Source organism: Syzygium oleosum, unplaced genomic scaffold (assembly GCF_021117445.2).
Source record: "Syzygium oleosum isolate NSW1041296 unplaced genomic scaffold, Sole_v2.1 Sole_v2.23, whole genome shotgun sequence".
In the NCBI taxonomy this organism is placed as follows: Eukaryota; Viridiplantae; Streptophyta; class Magnoliopsida; order Myrtales; family Myrtaceae; genus Syzygium; species Syzygium oleosum.
Window position 1 is genome coordinate 6,388,888 of NW_026607507.1, and position 22,837 is coordinate 6,411,724.

Below are 22,837 nucleotides of genomic sequence, written 5' to 3' on the forward strand. Positions count from 1 at the left end.
TTAATTGTTCTAGTTATCTAAAAGGTCTATAAATATTATGTAATCTTTAAAGACATATTAGAATATCAATTCCAAATTTTATTATTCCAACAGTCACCCAATTAAATAAAAAATAAAAGTTCACATGCATGTGCTAATCTAAGACAATTTATAGCCAGAGGAAGAAAGAAACGTGCATCCTTTGCTTAGCGAGCACGCACGCACAAACAGATGTCTTCTACCATGAAAGACATGCTCCAAGCTCAAAAATTGAACTTTTGCAGCAAAATTGGTTACCTTGTTATGAGAATCTGCTTCAGATTTAAAGTGGAACCTCTTTTGGAGATGGAAAATCCATACATGCTAGCGATATTCAACTTCAAATTTGGCAAAATTTTCATCTTTTAGCATTTTTATACCCAAAAAGGGCTATAGTTCGAGGTAGACATGGCCACGGTTCAGGAACCGCCGGTTCCGGTTCGTGGCCATGTATGAACCGGAACTGGAACCGCAAGGGGGTGGTTCCGGTTCCGGTTTGGAATCGACGGTTCCGGGCCGGTTCCGGTTCCGGTTCCGGTTCGTAATTTAAAAATTAATAAAATAAATTATAAAATAAAAATTGCAGGCCTGGTCCTCCGTCGGTCGTCGCTCGGGCTTCGTGGCCTTGGCCACGGTGGCGGAGGCGGGGTTCAAGGCGGCGAGGAGATGAAGCGGAAGACGGGGGCGGCGGCGAGGGGGAGAAGGAGGGGGACGGGGACGGGGATGGGGAGGAGGAGCGGGGGGTCCTCCTCCTCCGGGGGCTGGGCGAGGTCGGGAGGAGGGGAGGAGGAGGGGGCGTCGGCAGCTGCGGCCATGGGCGGCGGTGGCGGCGGTGGCGGGGGTCAGATCTGGGGAGACGGGGGGCGGGCGGAGGAGAAAAGGGGAGAAAGCGCAGGGTAGCGAGGGGGGAGGAGGAGGGGGTGTCGGCGTCGGCGTCGGCGGCTACGGCCATGGGCGGGGGCTACGGCGGCGATGACGGCGAGGGTCAAATCTGGGAAGATGGGGAGCGGGCGGAGGAGAAAAGGGGAGGATCGGAGGAGGCGCAGGGGAGAGGGGGGAAGGAGGGATTTGGAGGAGGAGGACTGTGACTGGAGGAGGTGGGTGGGCGTGAGTGGGGGTGGGAACGTGGGGGTGGGGCTGGAGCAATTTTTTTTTTTTTTGAACCGGAACCGGGCCTGTAGGCCACGGGCCGGTTCTGGTTCCGAACCGCGGGCCCGGTCAACGGGCCGGTCCCGAGTTTGACCCGGGCCGGTTCCGGGCCAAAACCGGCCCGTGGCCATGACTAGTTCGGGGAACTCTCAAAACATAAAGGGGGTAATCAATAACGGAATCCTAAATGCAGAGTTGAAGAAACATGAATATGAACAAAAATAAGTTATCGTGATATGTACACCGAGTTCAACTTAACCAAAATATCATACTCTGACTTAGAAAACTTGTCAGGTTTTGTGCTCGAGCAGATACTCTGACTTAGAAAACTTGTCAGGTTTTGTGCTCGAGCAGATACTTAAACATGTTTGGCTTTGTCCATGAGTCCACGACGAATCTATTCTACACCATCCTATGTTTATCAATATTCTTTACCAGTTACACCCTTAGCACGTGTGCCAATTGAAAAAAAGAAAAAGAAAGACGATCTTGCCACGCGGCAAGAATATTGAGAAATGATTCGACAAAACATTAGAAAATATGGAAAAGAACACAGCTCACCGGTTGCAAAATGTGGAATGATTTACCCCATTTTACTTAAACATATAGTCTTCCTAGTGCGAGCTGCAAAAAGGATTTTGATTGTCTATATTTTCAAAAAAAAAATTTAATTACATATAAAACGAGAGGAATAGCTAAACAAACTTTTTTCTTAACCTTAACAGGAATCTTTAACACGTAACAAAGCGTGTTCCAGCTCACGATCTCACCAGCATCTACTTTTTTGTCTTCGTAGAATTATAGGCAAACTCGGTCTACGCGACTTCTGTTGTCAATGACTTTCTGCATGGAATCATACTTAGTAGCGGGGATTATGAGTGATCATAAACTGCTCCAAAAGCTCCGACGAAAAGGCTTCTGTGTCACGCTTAAGCATGTTAAAGGGATCACATTTTGATAATGCTGACTTGCTTGCAAACCTTGCTACGCACATCTCTGCGCTTGCATTCTGCTTATTATTCAGCTACGGTGCCGGGTCTCTTGGTTCCCTGCTTTACGTAAGTATGCTTGGGAGAAAGATGGCACTAAGGGGATGATGAAGTATGTAATTGGTCTTCTGTTTTTCACTCTACATTGAGCTACACTTGATGGAGAATATCGTTAAGACGCAGTGCGTTTGAGCTAATCCAAGCCCGTGGATTGAGATTCACTGACAAAGGAAAAAGGGAGAAAAATCGAGTAAGCAAGCAAAAATATGGAGATAATATCAAGGGAAAACCCGAAGATCAAAGTTCATTGGCAAAGAAAAAAATTCAATGTTTGCAGAATAAATATGCATTCCGATGCCCCCACACCTGAGAAAAAGATTATCTTTTGCCACGAGAGCCAATTTGTGCTAATCTAATACACGTATACCCAGAGGAAGAAAGAAACGCGCGTCCTTTGCTCAGCAAGCGCACACACAGATGTCTTCTTCTATGAAAAAGTAGCTCCAAGCTCACATGGAAGTTTTGTAGTAAAATTCGTTACCTTGTCGTGAGAATCTTCTTCAGATTCAGAGTGGAACCTCTTTTGGAGACGGAGACTCCATACATGCCGGGGATATTTAGCAGATGACTTACCACTCATAGATAAGAGAGCTAAAGTGCAATTTCTCTGTTTTTTCTTTTAACTCGGTGGTCTGGTAAATCCTTAGAGATAAAAGGAGCAATTATAATCACAAGCCTTGAACTTTTGATAACGACATGTCCAAACTAATTATAGAAAAAACATGTGCAATCAAAAGTAAAACGAACATCTTGTATCAGGGTTATGGAATAAAGTTGCAGAATTCAAAAAAATCTTTCACCATGCAGTGTGGATGAGGCTCCCGGGCCACCAAGAAATCAACAGTTTGAACTTTGACTTTGACCAGGTAGCTTTACCTCAAGCCGTCGTTTGGCACGTTCTCTTGCTCTCTTCGATATTTTCAACTCTTGAAGCGAGGATGATCGTCGCTGGGTTGCCTATGTTAATCACTGAAACAGAAATTTTACAGCCAAACGCCAATGCAAGACAGAACTCCTAAAAGGAAGTAAATTTACTCCATTTATCAACACATCGAAGTTATACCAAAGTAAAAATTTCAAGGCAACTCTTGTGAATTGCCATGCACAGACAAGCAAATATTATTAAATTTTAATAGTGACCTGGTTTGGATTCTATTCCACCACAACAAATCGACAACTGAATGGAGTCAGAAGACCCACCTGCAACACAAACCTCTGCAAATAGGGACATTGCCATGATTAAGAGAGATAGTGGAAGGGGACTATTATCTTCATATGCTACATGGCTGACCTCCAATTGCTTGACACTGAAAATTCAGGCGGAAGATGAGACCTTAGGCATCCCAACTGAATCAAATGAAGGCAATGCAGCATCATTAGGGAGGAGGGTGACAGAAAACAAATGAATAAAAATAAAGTCTGAAACTAGATATTAGTTGATGTTTACACATAGTGGACAAGAAAATTCATAGTTTGAGAATCTGCAAACGAGAAAGGCACGATAAAACCCGAGACATGATCACATGCACTCATTCCATATTCTCTAACCAATGCAAAGCTCAACTAGCAGGGGACATTGTCTATTCAGCGGAATTTCTTTTGATGTAGAGGTCTTCGAAATATCTAAAGCCAACAGAGCTCAAACTAAAATTATTGAGACGTGAATCCCACAGTGAACCTCTGCATTAGCAACTACAATTACCTCGTGACCCAATAGATAAGGTGATCGACTAAGGCATGAAGAGCAAGGATCCAGAGAATACCTAGGAATCAAATTTAGTTCAAGCACCTTAACTTGCTTCGACAGTGCAAACTCAATCCACCGATTGATGCAAGACTGAAATCCGACATTCAAGTGAAAGGACAACCTAAATCTATGTGAAGGGCGGTGTCCTCTGTAATTATTCTACTGTTACAAAACATTATCCACCCACTCCATATATCTCACCCTCGCGAATTCGGATTAGCTCTCATCTCGTAAAATGAGTTAGAGCCCATCCATATCAAGGTCAGTCACTAGAGTCCGCAATTAGTTGCTTGTGCTTCTTTAAATGTCAATATAAACGATATAAGACCCATAATTTCATCCGGCAGACAACTGATTCAATCCTTTGAATTGGGATTTAATTCATCCAGAAAAAGAAGAAGTTAAAGAAAAATCTCGACTTTCACACTGCAACGGCAAAGATAATACTGAATTCAGGGAGAAAAAACCATTCTTTTTGCTCCATCAGACAAGATATCCAATCCAAATTTTCCCAGTATGCTAATCTAAGGCGCAGCGAAATTCAAAGACATCTCTAAAAAAGAATGAAAGAACTCGGGGACAATAGAAGAGAAAAAGGCAAGACCAACTCTTGAAAGATGAAAGAAAGAAAGTGGTATCCTTTGCTTATCTAGCCAGGACAGAGAGAGAGAGAGTTTCTTCTCCTGAACAACTAGTTGCAAGCTCAAAAAACGAATCTTTATGCAGGCACTGGTCTCTGAATTCGGATCTAGAGCGAAGCGTGCATGGAGAGCGCTAATGGAAGAAAGAACTTGCAAAGATAAGATACGGGTTGTCCGTGTGGATTGCCACGCATCCGGTAGATACTAATCACGTGACGTCACAATGAATATACATACATATATATATTCGTATATAATATAATATATTTACTTATTAATTTATTGGTATATATATATATATACCGGAGCCCTACATGTGAAATCTATCGGGAAGCTGAATTTGGCCGAAACTGAAGCTGAATTTCGCGGGCGTCGATGGATTCTCCGTCTCCAAAGAGGCCCCGCGCTGAATTTGAATCGAAATCAGACGACAAGGTAAAGAATTCGCCTAAAGTTTCGATTTTTTTGAGCTTTAAACCTGTTCTTCACGGAAGTAGATACACCTTCTCTGCTCGCTGTGTTGAGCTGAAGGGAAAAAGGGGTGTTCAGTTAGCTAGGTTGAGTGGTTTCATGTTTTTTTCCAGTTGTTGATGCTAGCTTTATGCCCGTCGTCGATCATTGAAAATCTTCAGTTGAATGTACTGGCTGATTGGGGCAGCGGTTGTGTTAATTAGAATGTATGTTATCTCGTCACCGAAGCTTTGGATATCCGAGGTCTTTTAGCTGCTTTTGCCATGGATTCGGTGTTGTTGTGTCGAAGTTGAGTTTTTTTTTTTTTTTTTTTCGATTTTTGATGTTGAATGTTCCCTGCTCTGCTTTCCCTCCTTCTTATTTCCAGATTTTTCTTACTTGGTTTGCTTTTTTCTTCTGGCGAAACTCAATCTAGGATTGGATCAGCTGTTTGCCCGAAGAAGTTATAGGCCGTATATTATCTCGATTGACATTTAGAGAAGCACAAGCGACCTGTGTTCTTTCCAGGAGATGGAGGCACTTGTGTACTTCTCTGGTCACCGACCTTGATTTCGACTGGTTGGACTTGTTGGAGAAGATGGAAGATAACCCCGAACTGGCAGAAAAGGAGAGGGCGAGATACGTGGAATGGGTGGACAATGTCGTGCATCGTCAAAGTGGAGGAGATCACGCTTTACGTAGATTTGCGTTACGCTTTGACCTGAATATCTCATATAAGTCTCGCATCGATCGGTGGATTAGGTTTGCATTGGCAAAGCAAGTTAAAGTTCTCGAACTAGATTTTGAGCCCGCATGTTCCGAGGATTATAAACCTGATTGTGACCTTAGTCACTTGCCATATGTGTTAGGGTATGACATACTTAGAGATGCTGATGTAGGCTGTTCGCAGAGGGCGTCAGGTCGAAGTAATTTTGGCTTGAGCCCTTCAAGTTCTTGGCATGTCGGCTGTAGGTATCTCGAAGAGCTCTCCTTGAATCGAGTAAGTGTGGAGGGAGAACTCATAGAGCAATTGCTTGCCAATTGTCCGGTTCTAGAGCGATTGGTTTTGGAGAATGCTCCTACTTTGAATAGGCTTAGAGTTTCTGGCCAATCACTGAAGCTGAAGCACTTGCGCATACGATATTGTCGGGATTTTCAACGTGTAGAGATTTATGACACGAATCTTGTGTCCTTCGCTTACAGAGTAATAGGAGAGGAAATTCCATTGTCTTTGGACAAGGTTCCCCGGCTGTCCGAGGTGTCTGTTGAAAGATGTAGGTTCGAACGTGTGCACGTGACCATGTCTCAGCTTTCAAGTCTTTCTTGTCTGCAGATTCTCAAACTTGAATTTTCCCTACTACTCTGTGTAAGAGCACTGACTTATTTTCATAAGGTTTCCCAAGTTACTTCCTCATTATAATCTGGGTTGCCTTTGATTCTCTCTTTAATATACAGGAAACCGTATGGACTCGTCAACTGCCTAAGTTAACAAGTGTCAAGCAATTGGAACTAAGAGTTGATTGATTTGGAGATGCGAGTCTATTTCCGTTGACTCGCGTGATCGAGGCATGCCCCTGCTTGCGGAGTTTTGTGTTAGAGGTGTGTTTTCAGGCCTCATCTAAGTCTTCATCTATCTAGGCATTAGACAGACATAGTAGGAATGAATATAACAATCCAAGCCACTGTTGAATTTTATTTGAGCCTCTGCTCATGGGTGAGTTGTAACACTGTGATTAGTATTTACTCGTTGTGACAATCCACAAGGACGTACTTTATTTTTGGAAGCTCTCTCTTCCACTGGCATTTTTTTATTGCAATGATGTCTTCTGCTGATTAATGATATACTGCATTCTTCTTTTGCCACAGCTGACCAACCCGATGGACATGCTGTGCAGGCAGAGAGAACTGATAAGAGTCGTTAGACCTCCCCATCGGTACCTAAAGGAGGCTGAATTTAATAATTATTATGGTCGACCTTGTGATTTCGAACTAGTGAATTACCTTATCGACAATGCGATTGCTCTTGAGAAGTTGGTGGTGAATCCTTGTGATGAAGAATATGGCTCTGATGGGTTGAAAAAAGTGAAGGAACCTAAAGAACGGGCTTTGCAACAGCTCAAGGGAAAGTTACCTTCCAAGATTGATCTGGTGATTAATTAACGGCGAGCCTATTATTTTGCAACCTAATCTTTATTATTTTACTGCAGTTTATTTATCATAGATTTGTTGTCTCTGACTTTATTTTGGATTTATAAGTTATGTAATAAATTCAAAGGCCATGGATAATTGAAGTTACTGCATTTCTCGAGTCATTTCAATCCAGAACAGAGAAACAGTCAAAGAATCTACGACACCGGCCATTTGTGTTTGCTACTTTAACTTCCCTCTTTATTCCCGCTTCTGTTGCTGATTAGAGCGATAGTATGAGAGAACACATTTATTTGGTTTATGGACGATGTAGTATAGTCATAAGACAACATGCTGTGTGCCCGAAGGGAAGTGCACTGTCACTTCGCCTGATCATGAGTCGCGAAGGAGTCTTACACAATGCTGTGCCCATGTGAGTTACTTCTCTGGATTCGTAAGTGTATTGACTCTAACAACTAATATGAACTAATCTACCAACAATGGTATGATAAGTAAGGGGTTTTTATTGCATATACAATTAGTGAAAGTTTGATTTACATAGACCATCGGATGCATGCCAAAAAATTTGTATCTCCAACAGTTTATTTAGATATATATATAGCCTTTAAAACACACAAGGATATCTCAAAGCCGCTAATGGGGGCTAAATGCCTCATTGAGGTAGAGGCTGTCCAACTACTTAGATAGAAAGTTATGCACCAGACAACAAGCCATTGAAGTAACAATTGAACTCAACTAATATATCATCTGGCCTCACCTTACAAAACAGATTTAAAAAACAGTAATTTAGATCAGTACAAACATCTATAAAATTTAGGCATGCCACCATTTACCAATACAACCGAATGGGGGAGGCTTGTGTTGCCATCAGGCCGGAGGAAGCTCAGAGGACTCCGTGCGGCTGTGTAACCATAATACTAGTTTAGAACAAATTCAACTCTAAAAACCATATATAAACCCGAAATTCAACATAAACTTACTTAAATCCATACTCTTGTAGAGCCTACCGCATCTCCCGGGTTACCTCCACCTCGCGGCACTTGATCTCCACACGGTGGAGGCGCCCACGGTGGTGGAGGTTCTCCAGAAGCTCGACGACCGCATGGACCTGCTCCACATTGTGCAGGAACAGACATTGCTTGCTTTTGATCTATCCTGTTACTCTTTCCAACCTCGATACAGCCGCATCGCGCCTTTGCTTGGCGGCGCGAAGCAAGTATCGCCTGAAGGAGAGAAAACAGAGATGTTATGGGCTATAATCTACATAATCATCAAAGATCAGTACTTAATTCTTGTTTAGGGCACGGTTGTTATGATGCTGGGCTTCTTCCAACTTAGCTTTGGCCTCTCTGAACTCCTGTTGGGCCAGGAGTAGCTGGTGGGCAAGTGCGGGCGCCATGCCGAAGAGGGCTAGTCTGCCAAAATGGGGGGGACAGTGATAAGTAGAAGAGAAATGAAATGACCATGGAAAGAGAGAAAATGACAATTTAGATTAAGACACCATATCAAACATAGGTCAGAGAGCCTTTTAATCCTAATTGAAGTACATAAATATGTGTTAAGACAATGAGTCCTTCCATATTTTATTTATTTATAACATCAATTAATGAAAATAGTCTACCCATAGCTTCTGGTAAGTTGACATTAAACGTTATTATCATATGGAGAACTTATTAATTTGCTGCATTTTGGTTGGGTTTTGCTTCTCGGCTGCTCAGTGAATATGAATAGGGAGCATTGCCACATGAAAACAGGAAAATTTGCAGACTAGCCCTTGACTAAGCGGATGGATGTTTTTCGAATTCAAGCATGCTGCGTGATTGTAAAATGACTATCTTCACCTAAAAGAAAACCTCAACAGCATTGCAGAAAATGGAAGTTTTGAGTGATGATGTTCGAGAGTACAGGATAATAAATAGCAAGAAATCTTATCAGCATAAGGGGTAACCAGAATATTTGGGCACAATCAGATAAACGACAGATTTAAGATATGAGGAAGAGAACCTGACCTGAATTTAAGGATCCAAAAAGAAATGTCACAGGAATAAGATCGGTATTGTTTGTTCTAAAGGGCAGATATGAAGTATAATAAGTGAAATCTTCTAATTCACTTGCAGTATTTGCTTCTTTAACTAGATACCGAAGAACAGATTACATTTTCACAATATGAAGCGTATTGCTAGCATTCTTAAAACCCAATTCAGTCAGTAGCACAAACAATGCTCAATTTAGTGGAATGCTCCGATAACGACACAGCATAGATCAACCGCCATAAACCACTACACCTCCCCAATTCACATACGAACAACAAGCCGAAGAACTAACGAGGCACACCTGGAGGTCCAAAAACCAGAGACCTACTCATCGCGATTCACTAGTGATTCCAGAACTAAATTAACAAATTAAAAAAAAAATTCTCTCTAAATGCAGAGGAACCGCAGAGGCACAGACAATAACAGAGCATCAACTAACCGAAAAAGAAAACAGAAAGAGTGAGAAATAGCTCAATCATTGCGATCGCCTCTACAATCCACAATCATCATCGTCAACATGCAACAAAAAAACACCCGAACCGCCACTGAAATGGAAACCTATTGCAATAACCGACGAATCCATGACAGAAATGCGAAAAAAGGACCGATCACTCACCAGAATCGGTCTGGTCGGGCTACTAGATGCGCTCTGCAAATCAAAACAAAGAACGATCAAAGATCGAGGAAGAGCGAGGGTTTCGCAGAGTCAAGTACGTGGAATGAAAGACTCTACCAAGTCTATATCGACTATCCGGAAAAGAAGAAGGAAAAAACAGAGAGTAAGAAATGGATCGATCGCTGCGATCGCCTCTACAATCTTCGATCATCATCAACATGCAGCTACAATAGCCTCAAATGCCACGGAAATGAAACCTAATGCCGAATTGAGGACCGAAATGTGGAATAGGAGCGATCACTCATCAGGAATCGGTCGTGGGATACTGAATCGGCTCTGCAAAATCACAACGAAGAACGATCAAAGTGAGAGAGGCTTCGACTACGCAGAGTAGAGTAAGCGAATGAAGTGAGGGAAGATCGTCGGCGATTGTGTTTGTGTGCGTCTGTGCGTCTGTGAGCGAGAGCGAGATCAAGAGAGAGAGGAGGAAATGAGTTGCGAAGCGCGCACCTGGAGGAAATCCTTTTTCAAAACCCAAAAAGAGAAGCCTTACCGCCATTTGCTTTTATAGTCGCACCGGACGGGTCATGGGTCGGACCCGACATTTGATTCGGGGCACCCAAATTCAATCGCTCGTGAATCAAATTACATTATAATTCCAATTTTGTTCGCCTGAAATGCGGAATTTTGATGTGAACTTGGTACATTTGAAACCATGCACGCGTCGACTTCAATCGAGACTTGATGATTTAAGAATTAATGTTTTGGGTATATAAACTTGGATCATTATAGCTCACGCTTTCGATTTGCTTTAATCGTTTTGTCTCAATTGAAATTCGAATTCACCGAAGGCCAACTCAATTTTGCGCCAGTGTTAGATTTTTTCGTAATAATTAAGGCTATGTCAAGACGCCGTATTAGGAAAATATCTCAATCCTCTTATATTATATATATATATATGCACACACATACGGCATCATTTTCACATGTCATAACATCATATAATGTGAATATGAAATTAACTACCGATTAACGAGTGATTTAAAATGATTAAGCATGATATACAAGCCTCTCCCTCGAAGCTTTTGGATCAGTTCATTATTACTCATAATTTCCACTGCTGAGTACTTTTATTTTATTTTATTTTATTTTATTTTATGTTACGCACGTCCTGGCAATCACAAACTAATAAAGTATATGTCCGAAATTTATACACCTTAGACAAAAATATCCTCGCTTTTCAAAAAAAAAAAGTGTGAACTTTTGCTTAACGACAAAATACCCACCATTAACTTATCCTTCCATGCAAATTGACGAATTAGATCGAAATCGTCGAGTTGGAGCACTAATTATTGGTTCGGGACAAGAAGAACTTGGTTCACAAGCTTGGCTCTTCCATTTTGAATTGCTCCATTCCTTTTATCTCTTTTCTCACTGAATCAGACGAATCCTCGATTAAAATGACTAAAAGATTGTGCCGTTTTATTTATTTATTTATTTATTTATTTGTGCTAAACGACTTCATTTCGCCTTGCTGAGGTGTCTACTGTATGTGTCGGTCGGTTTCCCGCATTTTGGTGTCAACCACGTGAATAAAAATCATAACGGTGAAAGTTTCTATTCCTTGAAAAATTGGAATATTTTTTAGGTCCTAGAAAATATGCGTACTTGCAATTTTATCCAATTTTTGATTACGTATCTTGTCTTCTTTTATTTATTATTTTCTTTTGCTATTCTGTACTTTATTGTTTTGGCCAACTATGCATACGTTTTGAATTAAGAGTTGGTAGGGATGGCGTCACTATAGCCAATCTAATTGGATTTTCATAAATAGATACTTAACCAAATGCTACGCAGCTTGTTATGCATCGAGTAGTAAAAAGTTTCCCTTTTCGAAGTATTTGTTTCTCTTAAGCTATGCAATACTCATGCTTTGAATCCAACATTCGGTTGTGAGCAAGACAATTGTCTAGAGACAGTGTTATCTTGGGCGAGCCAATATGCATGACTTATTAATTTTAACATGTCAATAAGTTTACATCCGATGAACGCGTAAGAAAGTAAATGCTATTTTCATAAATGCGATGTAAGAACTTCACAATATTGGATGTTAAAGAGAAAAAATTAACGCGAATTTCTTCTATCATGATAACTGACGAAATTAGGCTTAAGTAGTTTTCATGAGGATGAGTATGATAAAAAAAAAATTACAATCTAGTTTATTTCGCTAGCCGAACTCATATATGAAAGTGTAGTTTTGATATCAACGGGAATAGTATACGGCCTAGAATTTCATCTAGCGAATAGCTGATTCAAGTTTTTGGATTAAGTCTCTGACAAGGGAGGGGAGAAAATGGAGAAAGCAAGCAAAAATCTGGAGATAAGATCGAGGGAAAACCGAAGCAACAAAGTTCATCGTCATAGAAAAAAACGGAAAAAGCAAATATTGAAATAATCGTTCAATGAACAAAGCAGTTATTGTAGTGTCGATGGTAGGACTATCTACATTCCGACACCCCCACACCTAAGAGAAAGACGAACTTTTGTACAGAGCATTGCGATATCATAATCGAGGCAAACACCGCGAGTTGTAATGGCTTGTTCATGGTGATGGATCGTTCCGAGTTTGGATCGAACTCGAGAGATTCTGACCAGAGGGTACTTCGATTTATAGATCAAGTATCAGAAGATGCGATCATTGTCGACTGGTTGTGTCATAATTTGTTGCACAGAGCGTACATACATATATAGCAAGCTAATCAAGGAGTGTTATTTCCAGGTTTTCTTCGTTTTCCTTTCTCGTACCTGTGCTTGATTTGCATGTGTACATCTGTGTACAGATACCCATTTGTGGATATACCCTGATTTTTAGGTAAATTTCCACTAATGTATTCAGAATAGACAGTGATTCCGATTTGGGTTTTCAACCAGTCAGCTTTCCGATTACACTGCATGAAAGAAAACGCAAGATTGAAGGCACATGGAAATAATGGAGAAAACTTGGAAAGCTCATTCAATCACATCCTTTTGTGGAGTGACATGATGTTCCTTGCATATTATATATTAGCAAAAGAGCACACGTATGAATATGCAAATTAATTAAGGAAAGTTAATTTTTCTTTGGTCGGATAAGGAAAGTTAATTAAATGAGACTAAGAAGTGAGAGATTTCATTCAATCTTGAAAAGGAAGATATACGTTGGTTTTGGTTGATAGTTATCTTGGCTATTGAAAGGGATAAATATCCAAAAAGTTTTAAACCTATTGCACTTTGGCAAATTATTCATAAACCTTTCGATTTTTCTTAATTGAATCATAAATATTTTCACGTTTTGCCAATTGAGTCCATCCGGCTAATTTTAGCCAAATATTACTGACGTTGACGTCGGCCGTCCTACATGACACAGTCGGGGCGCTAATGTGTACAATTATTATCATTTTTTAAAAAATTCTAATTTTTTATATTTTCTTTTTATTTTTTGTCTTCCAAGCCCGGCAAGAGTCGCCGGCCTACCCTCGCCAGTCGCGGGCGAGGGTCACGGCCCTCGCCCAGTGGCCGATCTCGGCCGGCGACCCTCGCCGGACTTGGTTGAAAAAAGAAGGAAAAGAAAGAAAGAAAAAGAAAAAAAATTAAAAAAATTCAAGATTTAAAAAAATTATACAATTATCCACGTCTACGCCACACATCCGTCAGCGATTTCCAATTAAAATTGACAGAATAGACTCATTTGGCAAAATGTGAAAAGATTTAGGATTCAATTGACAAAATTGAAAGGTTTAGGACTGAATTGGACAAAGTGCGATAGGTTTAGAACTTTTTGGACAATTTTTCCGCTATTTAAATTACAATTTTGTCTATTTTGTTATACCTCATATGGATGATACATTTTTTTTTTTTAAGATGGGCTTTTCATGAAACTTTTGGCAAAAGATTTGAGTTTGAAATCCTCATTGGGTTGCTTTCTATACAGTAGTGATGTATGTTTGTAGGTATGGAAAACTTTTCAATTGACCTGTAAATATATAATTTATCGCAAATAAATAACAAACATTTTCGTCATACTATATTTAGATATCATCCTTGTTATTTTGCATGTTTCATTTTCATTTAAAGTATCAAGCAATACAATATTAAGCTCGACACACTATAAATAGTTCATTACAATATAATCTCTCTAATAATCAAGATGTTGTGCCAGTGACAAGATTGAGAGTTCCAAAAGAAGTGATGTGATCTCCACTCGTTGCATGCATGCTCGGTCCATCGGCTTTCCCATTTAGGGGACCCTCTTGCCATACTTGGTTGATCGTCAACATGTCGCTGGTCAGGTGAACCGTCGCGAATATCGTCGTCTCACTCTCGTTTTCAAACGTCGCGGACATCCTCGAAACCATGTACTTCAATCTCCCCTCCGGCAACGTCGTGGCATACGACTCTACTGGCGACGTGTACACGCGCATGGAGCCGTTGTTGTTCCTCTGATAGGCGACAAGAGCCTGCGAGCCGATCATCTGCTTGCCCGAGGGGTTAATTGCCCAGGCGACCCACCTCGAGTGCGTCGTGTTGACGTGCCGGAACGCCACGTCGAGCGCGTACGAAGAGCGGTTGTAGTTCCAGTGGAGGAACGAATTCAGGACGGGGAGGTCGACGCAACTGGCGAAAGTTCTGTTGTTAGAGAATGTGTGGTTCTTGCAGGCCTGACTAGCGAAAGATGGAGTGAACAAGGTGATCAGAACGAATAGAGCAGCGGGCAAAACTGCCTTGTGCATGGTGAATGTTGGGGATGAAGTTTGGCTGACACCAATGACGATGAAAGCTGTAGAAGTTCGAGATCAGTGAGGAGTTTCTCAAGAGCTACAGCAGCTTGTTGTCGAACTGGTATGAAGCGAAACGCAGGAGCGAAAGCACTCATTATATACAGGATGATGAACCTGAAATGTGAGAGGAAACCCTAGAAGAAGTGAAGGTTGAAGAGACTTGGTCGTGTTTGCGATTGTTTGACTCATTATAATATGGGTAGAACTTTCAAGTCCTCCATCAAGGGGGGGGTGTGATTATAATGTTAAAGCAGGAAGCAACCGAGAAAGTCTCTATACGAACAAGAGGGGGTGATTATAATGTTAAAGCAGGAAGCAACCGAGAAAGTCTCTATAATCGTTTTTTTTTTCTAATTCAATGATAGTTTTTAATTTCCATATCATGCTTACGAGATTGATTGGTTCAACGGAAAAAAAATAACATTTCATAAAAATATGATAAGAGAGAAAATGATAATGTAAGGTGAACGCACGACATAGAGATAAGTCAATTATGATTTTTAAAAGAAACATTGTCAGCAAAAATTAAAGAACTTTGCAGCCAGATAAGAGTAATCTTTTTAATGTGTTTCATTTAAATAAGTTCTCTACTATTACTAATGCATATATATATATATATATATATATATATATATATATATCACGAAGTCTTTTCAACCGGGACTCTAGTAATTTTCCCATGCAGTTTCTTGGTTGGAAATAGTTGAATTTTCAAAGCACGGGTCACGTCACATAAGGTAGTGAGATTTCTGTCGGTTCGATTTGATCCTTTGACTACTTCAGTCCGAAACACGTCCCAAAATTTTGACAGCTGTCCGAAAGGACAAAGGCAATGGGTCAATTTTGATTTTTAAAAGAAATATTGTTAGCGAAAATTAAAGAACTTTTCAGGCGGATAAGTGTAATCTTTTAACGTGCTTCATTTAAATAAATTCTTCACTATTATTAATGCATATATATATCACGAAGTCTTTTCAACTGTCACTCTAGTAATTTTCCCATGCAGTTTCTTGGTTGGAAATAGTTGAATTTTCAAAGCGCGGGTCACGTCACATAAAGGTGGTGAGATTTCTGTCGGTTCGATTTGATCCTTTGATCACTTCAGTCCGAAACACGTCCCAAAATTTTGACAGCTGTCCCAAAGGACAAAGGCAATTGTCCCAAAAAAACCTAGAAAATCAGAAGGCCGATTTTTTTTAATGCCAAAACCACAAAAAAAAAAAAAAAGGAAAGGCGATTTTTAAGGTAGCTTGCCGACTTTTAGACAAAATCTTACCCAACATCGCCGACCCTGACGTGGTGATTCCGTCTATTATAATTGACCCAATATATCTATACGTGATCGAGGCGTATTCATCGCGTTGATTCTTATTCACCATCTTAGCAAACATCCAAATAGAAGGTGAATGGTAAGAACAAAAGCATTTTTATTGTGTCAATTTAGTTTTAAATTTTATAATAATTTATCAATATAATCATTTTGACTAATTTTCACATAAAAACGATGACGTGACGGTCCAATTAGCGACGTCCATCTTATGTGGTGCGGCCGGTTTTGATATGGATAATTTTTAATTTTTTTAGTTTTTTCATTTTTTCTTTTTTTCCATCTTCTGTTTTTTTTCTTTTCTTTTCGCTGATGGCAGGCAAGGGCTGGGTGAGAGTTGCCCTTGCTCAGTCTGGCAAGGGCGAGGACGGTGAGGGTTGTCTGGCCCTCGTTGACCACAATAAAGAAAAAAAAGAAAAGAAACTTTTTTAAAAAAATTACAAAATTGTCCACATCGGTATTGGTGATGCCACGTAAAACGGTTGGCATTCATGTTAACGATTTCATGTTAAAATTGGCTAGATGGACTACAATTGGTAAATTGTCAAATGATTTAGGACTCAATTGATCAAATTAAAATATTTATAACTAATTTGGCACAAACGCACTAGGTTTAACGACCTATTTAGAAATTTTATCCCGTAAAATGTTGAAACAATATGCTCTCTCAAAGTGGAAAGAAGGATCGTCTGAATTTTTCTTATACATTGTGTGGTACGACAAAGACGCCATTATCAATCAATCAGTTCGTTCATGGATTGGTTCAAAGATATTACCTTAATACAAACGCCAAATGGTAAAATATTTCCTTTTACTTATTTGGGGAAAAATATCAGAAAAATTATAAACCTATTACATTTGTGCCAATTTAGTACTAAATCTTTTTTTTGTGCCAATTTAATCTTAAACATTTTGACCTAATGCCAATTCAATCCTTCCGACTGATTTTGGCTGGATATTGCTGACATGAATGTCGGGCGGCCTATGTGGCACCGCCGACGCTGACGTGCACAACTTTAATAATATTTTAATATTTTTTTATTTATTTATTGTTTCTTTCTTTCTTTTTATTTTTTTTCCTTCCCTTTCTTTTTCCTCCAGCCGGTCGCCGAGGTCCGGCGACTGGATAGAGGCTAGGGCCGGCGAAGGCTCGACCCTCGCCAGATTTAGCGAGGGCAAGCCTCGCCAACCTAGCACGAGGCTGCCCTTGCGGCTATTCGGCGAGGGCGAGCCGCCTCGCCAGCCCTAGCCTCTGGCCAGTTGCCGGTCGACGACCGGCTGGAGGAAGAAAAAACGGTAAGAAAAAAAAAGAAAATGAAAAAATATTTAAATATTATTAAAAGTTATCCACGTCAGCAGCGGCGGTACCACGTAAGCCGGCCAGCATCCACGTAAGCAATATCCGGCCAAAATCAGCCGGAAGTTGGCACTTGATCAAAAGGTTTATGACTAAATTGGCATAAAAAAAAGATGTATGACTAAATTGGCACCAATACAATAAATTTATGACTTTTCTGATACTTTTTCCTATGTATTCGTATATAGCATATATGGCCACGGAAAAATGACCATGCTAGTGAACGCGAGACGCCTTTTGCATGGACCTACAAACAACATCGATCACATCCTTTGAGTTCCTCTTGGCAACATGCAAACTCTCACCTGTTCATATATACACGGGCGCGTGCTCGCACATAAGAAAACAAGAGGGGCACCTAACTCTCCTCTCCTCTCTATCTTCCTTATTTCATCTACCCCACCCAATAAAAGATCATCCACACAGCCTTGCTTAGTCACTGCTTCACAACACTTGCTACATAATGCATCCTCAAACATCGGATTCATAAAAGACAAGCAATCGAGAGAACTCAAAACATCTTCCATTGCCTGGCAAGTGGCAAACTCTGTTGGTCTCTGCTAAACAATGCAGAGAGAGACAGAAAGCCCTACATTCTAGGTGGGACTTGACTTGGAGTTTATCTGATACAAGTTTCCTCAGTAGTTCACTCATTTCTAGGTTAGACCAGGCCTTCTTTCTCTTGTTGTCAAATTATCACCTTATTAGGTCGGAACAAGCAGAGAAAGACCCACTTATCTCGGAATAGCAGCGGGCGAGCTGATTAAGGAAATAGAAAAGAGAGAGGTCGTTCCATTCGTGCCACAGAAAACTCCCACACGCACGAACGCACATGCACACTCAATGATGAACAGTTGTAGCTCGACATTCCATCCCGCAATCTGCACGAAAGGTAAAATAACATGACCAGTGAACAACCCTTGACTTAAATCATCGCTCTTTCTCACCACATCCCGCCCTATAAATCTGCCCAACTGTCCCGTTGCTAATCACGCTCGAACCCTTTTGACCATTGTTGACACTTAAGCAGTGTAAGCTCCTCCTTCAGTTTATACGATCAAAAAGTTCGAATTCTACGTTGATAACTCTGAAGATTCTGTTAACTCTCTGCATTGCTCGTGAGAAATCCACTCGCCGTGACCATTTCAAGAACCCTCTGCGCAACAAATGGCCGGCGCAAAACCCATCCTTTTTACCCTCTGCATCGTCCTCTTTTCACTCCGCATGGCCTCGGCCCAGGCCGACAGCTGCACGAACCACACCTTCTCGGGCGACCGAGCCTTTGACTCGTGCACCGACCTCCCGGTCCTCGGCGCCCACCTGCACTGGACCTACAACCCCGCCACCACCAGCCTCCACGTGGCCTACCGGGCCTCCCAGTCGCCCTCCGGGTGGATCGCGTGGGCCATCAACCCGACGGGGACGGGCATGGTGGGGTCACAGGCCATCGTGGCATTCCAGAACTCGGACGGGACAATGAACACCTACACGACGCCGATCGACAGCTACAGCCCGTCTATGGCGGCGAAGGAGCTGAGCTTCAGGGTGTCGAATGTGACGGCGGAGTACGAGGGCGGCGAGATGGCGATATTCGCGGTGGTGGGGCCGCTGGAGAACGGGACGACGAGCGGCGTGAACCAGGTGTGGCAGACGGGGGACTCGGTGGTGGGCGGGGTGCCGCAGGTGCACGCGACGTCGGGAGATAACGTGAAGTCCATGGGGACGATCGACTTTGTCTCCAAGTGAGGGAGAGAGAGAGAGAGAGAGAGTATGTGTTTAGGTGGCGCATGTGTGTTTTCTTTCTGGTGTTTTGTGCTGGCTACTGTGTTATTCTGCTTTGTGCTATTTATGAATCTCGCGGTTTACTCATGCCAAAAACATTCAAGAAGGAGAAAGAATCGCAAATTTAATATACTAATTTTCCATTTCGAATAAACCCACCAAAAATTCTAAACATTCATTGATTGAAAAAAAATTTCAACGGGAAAATTGTCCAAAAAATCATAAGCCTATTACAATTTGACCAATTCAATTCTAAACCTTTTAATTTTGCCTATTATGTCCATCACATTTTCAATTTTGCACATGCTCGCCCGATCTAGCGAAGAGCTACCCTCGCCAGCCCAGCGAGGGCCCCCCTTGCTAACCTAGGCCCGAGTGTCCCTCATCCGAGGCCAGTGAGGGTGGCCCTTTCCTAAGGCCCGACGATGGCTAGCGGAGGGAAAGAGGGAAAAAAGAAAAGAGAAGAAAACGAAAAATAAAAAATTTGAAAAATATTTATTAAAAATTGCGCACGTTAACGCTGACCGTGTCACATAGGACTGTTGGCGTCCACGTCATCAATTTTTGACCAAAATTGATCAAATGGGCTCAATTGGCAAAACGTAAAAATGTTTAGAACTGAATTGTCAAATGTGCAATAGGTTTATAACTTTTTGGACAATTTTTCCGTCACCAACAATCCTAATCTTAAAATATTTTCCGTTAGACTTCTATCCATAACGAGTATTAAAAATCTGACTTGTGGTACTCGGGATAACGCTAGGCAAAAGCAATAGACGCACTCTGCCACGCCGACCAAGAGCTAAACCCATGTTAATATTTTTAACGGCCATATGGAAAGAAGGTATTTTTTTAATCGTCGATACAAGTTTGGGGATATTGGTGAAACGAATAAAAGTCTTGGGTAATGATATCCAACGAGGGAAAATTTAAGACTTTTTATGGGACTATCCTAATTCAATTTTTTTTATGTACTACTATTGAGGCATGGGATAAGAAAAAGGAAAGGAAAAGAAATTAATTTTTGAATGATTTGAACAAAAACGAGAGAAAGGAAAAAGGAAAAAGAAAGAAAAAAGAAAAGGAGGGTTGTCAAGAATGGGATTCGAACCCATGCCCTTTCGGACCAGTACCTGAAACTGGCGCCTTAGACCAACTCGGCCATCTTGACTTCGGATGTCGATCCTAGGCGAATGTTATTAATATACCATAATCTGATACGGGAAGATGGGACATGATCCAGTGGAAGGTTTCATCCGGCCTTCCGGTTCCGGAGTTGCATCTCCCGCACGGAACACCAACAACATCAACATCCATGGCTTTGGCTTCACCATTCGAAATTCGTAATGGCGGTCGTGGAAAAACCCAAAATCTCCCTCCAAAGCGTGGGCCAATCCTCAGGCCTTCCTTCCCCCAGCACGCAAAAGTGGCAGGGAAAAGCCAACGCCGGTCTTCTCCTGCCGTTCCCTCCCATTTCCTTTCTTCCTTTTTGTTTAAACAATTCGTGCTCGAAATCCAAATTCAACCTTCCTCCTCCCTGAGTCTCCTCCCCCTTATATAACAACCCCCATAAGCTTGGAGGCCTCGCCATGGCATTCTCGCCCCCCTCTGGCGCCGACCCACCTTTCCTTTACCGGCTCTCGCGGTCAAAGCTGCGATCTTTCTCGCTCCCTCCATGGCCTCCTTCGACCCCTCGACCCCTCTCCCCTCGCCCGCATCTGGGTCTGCTCCGGTCCGGGCGCATGTCGCCGCCAGCGGCGAGGTCCACGTCATCGTCGGCCCCATGTTCGCCGGCAAGACCACCGCCCTCCTCCGCCGCATCACGTCCGAGCTCGCCAGCGGCAGGTACCCGTGACCCCCTTTTTCTCGCGGCGTGGATCTATCTGGATTGGAGTTTGAATTTAGGCTCGCGCTTTTTTGGTTGGGTCTTGGTCGTCTTTGTTGATTTATTATGTGCCGTGAGCGTCGACTCTGTAGCTTGTCATGGGGGATTGCGGCTTGTAGTGCGGCAGCAAGTTGTGCGGTCGGTTCGAATCATTCTGACTGAATTTTTGGTGTTGCGTGTAGGAACGTGGCTATAATTAAGTCGAGCAAGGACACGAGGTATGCGACTGATTCGGTGGTGACCCATGACGGAATGAAGTTTCCGTGCTGGGTTTTGTCGGATCTGTCGTCGTTTAGACAGGAGTTCGGAGATGACGATGCCTATGAGAAGGTGAGCCGGAAGACGTTAAAAAGTTTTCTTAATTTTTTAAATCAATATCTTCGTACAAAAGACAGAAGGGGTACGTCATCTCTGGGTACTTGTGAGTAAAGCATAACTGAAGTCAGAACAGCCGTTGCTCTTGGTGTTTGTTTGCCAGTGGGCGGTGAACGGTTGGAGACAGTGAAGCCAATAGCGTTCATGTTCAACCTCTTGACGAACAAATGTAGAGCATGTTTCTGATAAGTTTTCTTGAGCTTAACACTTGGGTCATTTCCTAGCTCTTTAAGGTAACGAGGGGATGCTTACTATGGATTTGCTATTACGTATAGTAACCATTCATGTCCCGCAACCCACCATGTTGACTTATGATGAGAGTATTGTGGGACGCAAATGGTTACTAGAGAGGTAAGCAATTTATGCGGAGAAGATAGACGTATATGAGAATTTACGTTTTTGGCAGTCAGTGGACTGCTTGTGCTAGAGTTGCATTTGTGCTAGCCAACATTTACATGCCAGTAATGAGGTGAAGCTTGGCGATTGACTTGATCTACAAGAGATTTCGATTCGTGATGCATTTTTGTGAACTGGAGATGCTACTATACTAATATTTGAGCAGTGCGGTAAAGTTCCATTTTTATGATCAAGCACTGTGTTGACAGTTTATTGTTCTTTCTTATTTCTGCTCCATGCTGGCAGCTTGATGTGATTGGCATTGATGAAGCTCAATTCTTCGAAGACCTTTATGATTTCTGCAGCACAATTGCTGATCGTGACAGGAAAATTGTCGTTGTTGCAGGCCTTGATGGCGATTACTTAAGGTGCTTCTCAATCATAAGCAAATCCTCTCCGTACTTTTGGATCTCGCAAAATTTGTCCATCACGTTGCTTCCAATTCCTTTTGTTGCTAGTCAACCGTGCACCAACTTGGACTGAAATGCAAACTCTTAATTGCAGAAGGAGTTTTGGTTCTGTTCTTGATGTAATACCGCTTGCTGATACTGTGACCAAGTTGACAGCTCGATGTGAAATTTGTGGTGGGAAGGCCTTCTTTACATTGAGGAAGACACAGGAGACACGGACTGAACTGATTGGTGGGGCTGACATCTACATGCCAGTTTGCCGTCAACACTATGTCAACGGACAAACTGATGCAGAAGCTGCAGGAATCCTAATGAATTCTAGACTTAGGACTGATTTCTTTCTTGAGGCAGCTTCAGAGGTTTAGTCACATGTAAATTGCTACCCTGTAAATCATTAATACGGATTATTACCTATAACATCCGGTGTTGTGAGCTCTATGAAAGGAATAATCTAGGTCCTTTCTGTTTCTTTCCTTACTTTCCAATGTCATAATCATTCCTTTAGTGTATCTGTAATTAATCATAGTATACAATCATGTGCCTTTTGGCATTAACATTTAATTTGATATTGTTGGAGCAACTACATGTTACCTGGCTACGCAGATGGATGAACATTAGTGGGTTACTGGACATGATG

The 22,837-nt window shown here is 41.8% G+C and overlaps 4 protein-coding genes, 2 long non-coding RNA genes and 1 other non-coding gene across 7 annotated transcripts; 3 read left to right on the plus strand and 4 right to left on the minus strand.

The window, feature by feature from the left end:
- Positions 1-1,686: 1,686 nt before the first annotated feature.
- On the minus strand, positions 1,687-4,793 carry LOC130141014 (uncharacterized). Its single transcript, XR_008818961.1, has 2 exons — positions 4,694-4,793; positions 1,687-3,563 (listed from the first exon to the last, which is right to left on the minus strand). It is a non-coding gene; the product is annotated as an uncharacterized LOC130141014 (long non-coding RNA).
- Positions 4,794-4,899: 106 nt separating this feature from the next.
- LOC130141013 (F-box/LRR-repeat protein At2g42730-like) lies at positions 4,900-7,354 on the plus strand. Its single transcript, XM_056321625.1, has 4 exons — positions 4,900-5,039; positions 5,491-6,420; positions 6,510-6,653; positions 6,921-7,354. The coding sequence occupies exons 1-3, from the start codon at positions 4,980-4,982 to the stop codon at positions 6,576-6,578; spliced, it is 1,059 nt and encodes a 352-aa protein (XP_056177600.1). The 5' UTR covers positions 4,900-4,979; the 3' UTR covers positions 6,579-6,653; positions 6,921-7,354.
- A 528-nt stretch (positions 7,355-7,882) lies between these two features.
- Positions 7,883-10,312, minus strand: LOC130141015 (uncharacterized). Its single transcript, XR_008818962.1, has 3 exons — positions 9,852-10,312; positions 8,179-8,617; positions 7,883-8,093 (listed from the first exon to the last, which is right to left on the minus strand). It is a non-coding gene; the product is annotated as an uncharacterized LOC130141015 (long non-coding RNA).
- Positions 10,313-14,032: 3,720 nt separating this feature from the next.
- On the minus strand, positions 14,033-14,620 carry LOC115680620 (cytochrome b561 and DOMON domain-containing protein At5g48750-like). Its single transcript, XM_030604439.2, has one exon. It carries the CDS (start codon positions 14,618-14,620, stop codon positions 14,033-14,035), a length of 588 nt encoding a protein of 195 aa, XP_030460299.2.
- Positions 14,621-18,341: 3,721 nt separating this feature from the next.
- Positions 18,342-19,221, plus strand: LOC115680782 (cytochrome b561 and DOMON domain-containing protein At5g47530-like). Its single transcript, XM_030604618.2, has one exon. It carries the CDS (start codon positions 18,520-18,522, stop codon positions 19,096-19,098), a length of 579 nt encoding a protein of 192 aa, XP_030460478.2. The 5' UTR covers positions 18,342-18,519; the 3' UTR covers positions 19,099-19,221.
- A 1,003-nt stretch (positions 19,222-20,224) lies between these two features.
- On the minus strand, positions 20,225-20,305 carry TRNAL-CAG (transfer RNA leucine (anticodon CAG)). The gene has a single exon. It is a non-coding gene; the product is annotated as a tRNA-Leu (tRNA).
- A 175-nt stretch (positions 20,306-20,480) lies between these two features.
- Positions 20,481-22,780, plus strand: LOC115680784 (thymidine kinase). The gene is made up of 4 exons (XM_030604620.2): positions 20,481-20,979; positions 21,202-21,349; positions 22,037-22,158; positions 22,295-22,780. The coding sequence occupies exons 1-4, from the start codon at positions 20,810-20,812 to the stop codon at positions 22,563-22,565; spliced, it is 711 nt and encodes a 236-aa protein (XP_030460480.2). The 5' UTR covers positions 20,481-20,809; the 3' UTR covers positions 22,566-22,780.
- The last annotated feature ends 57 nt before the right edge of the window (positions 22,781-22,837 follow it).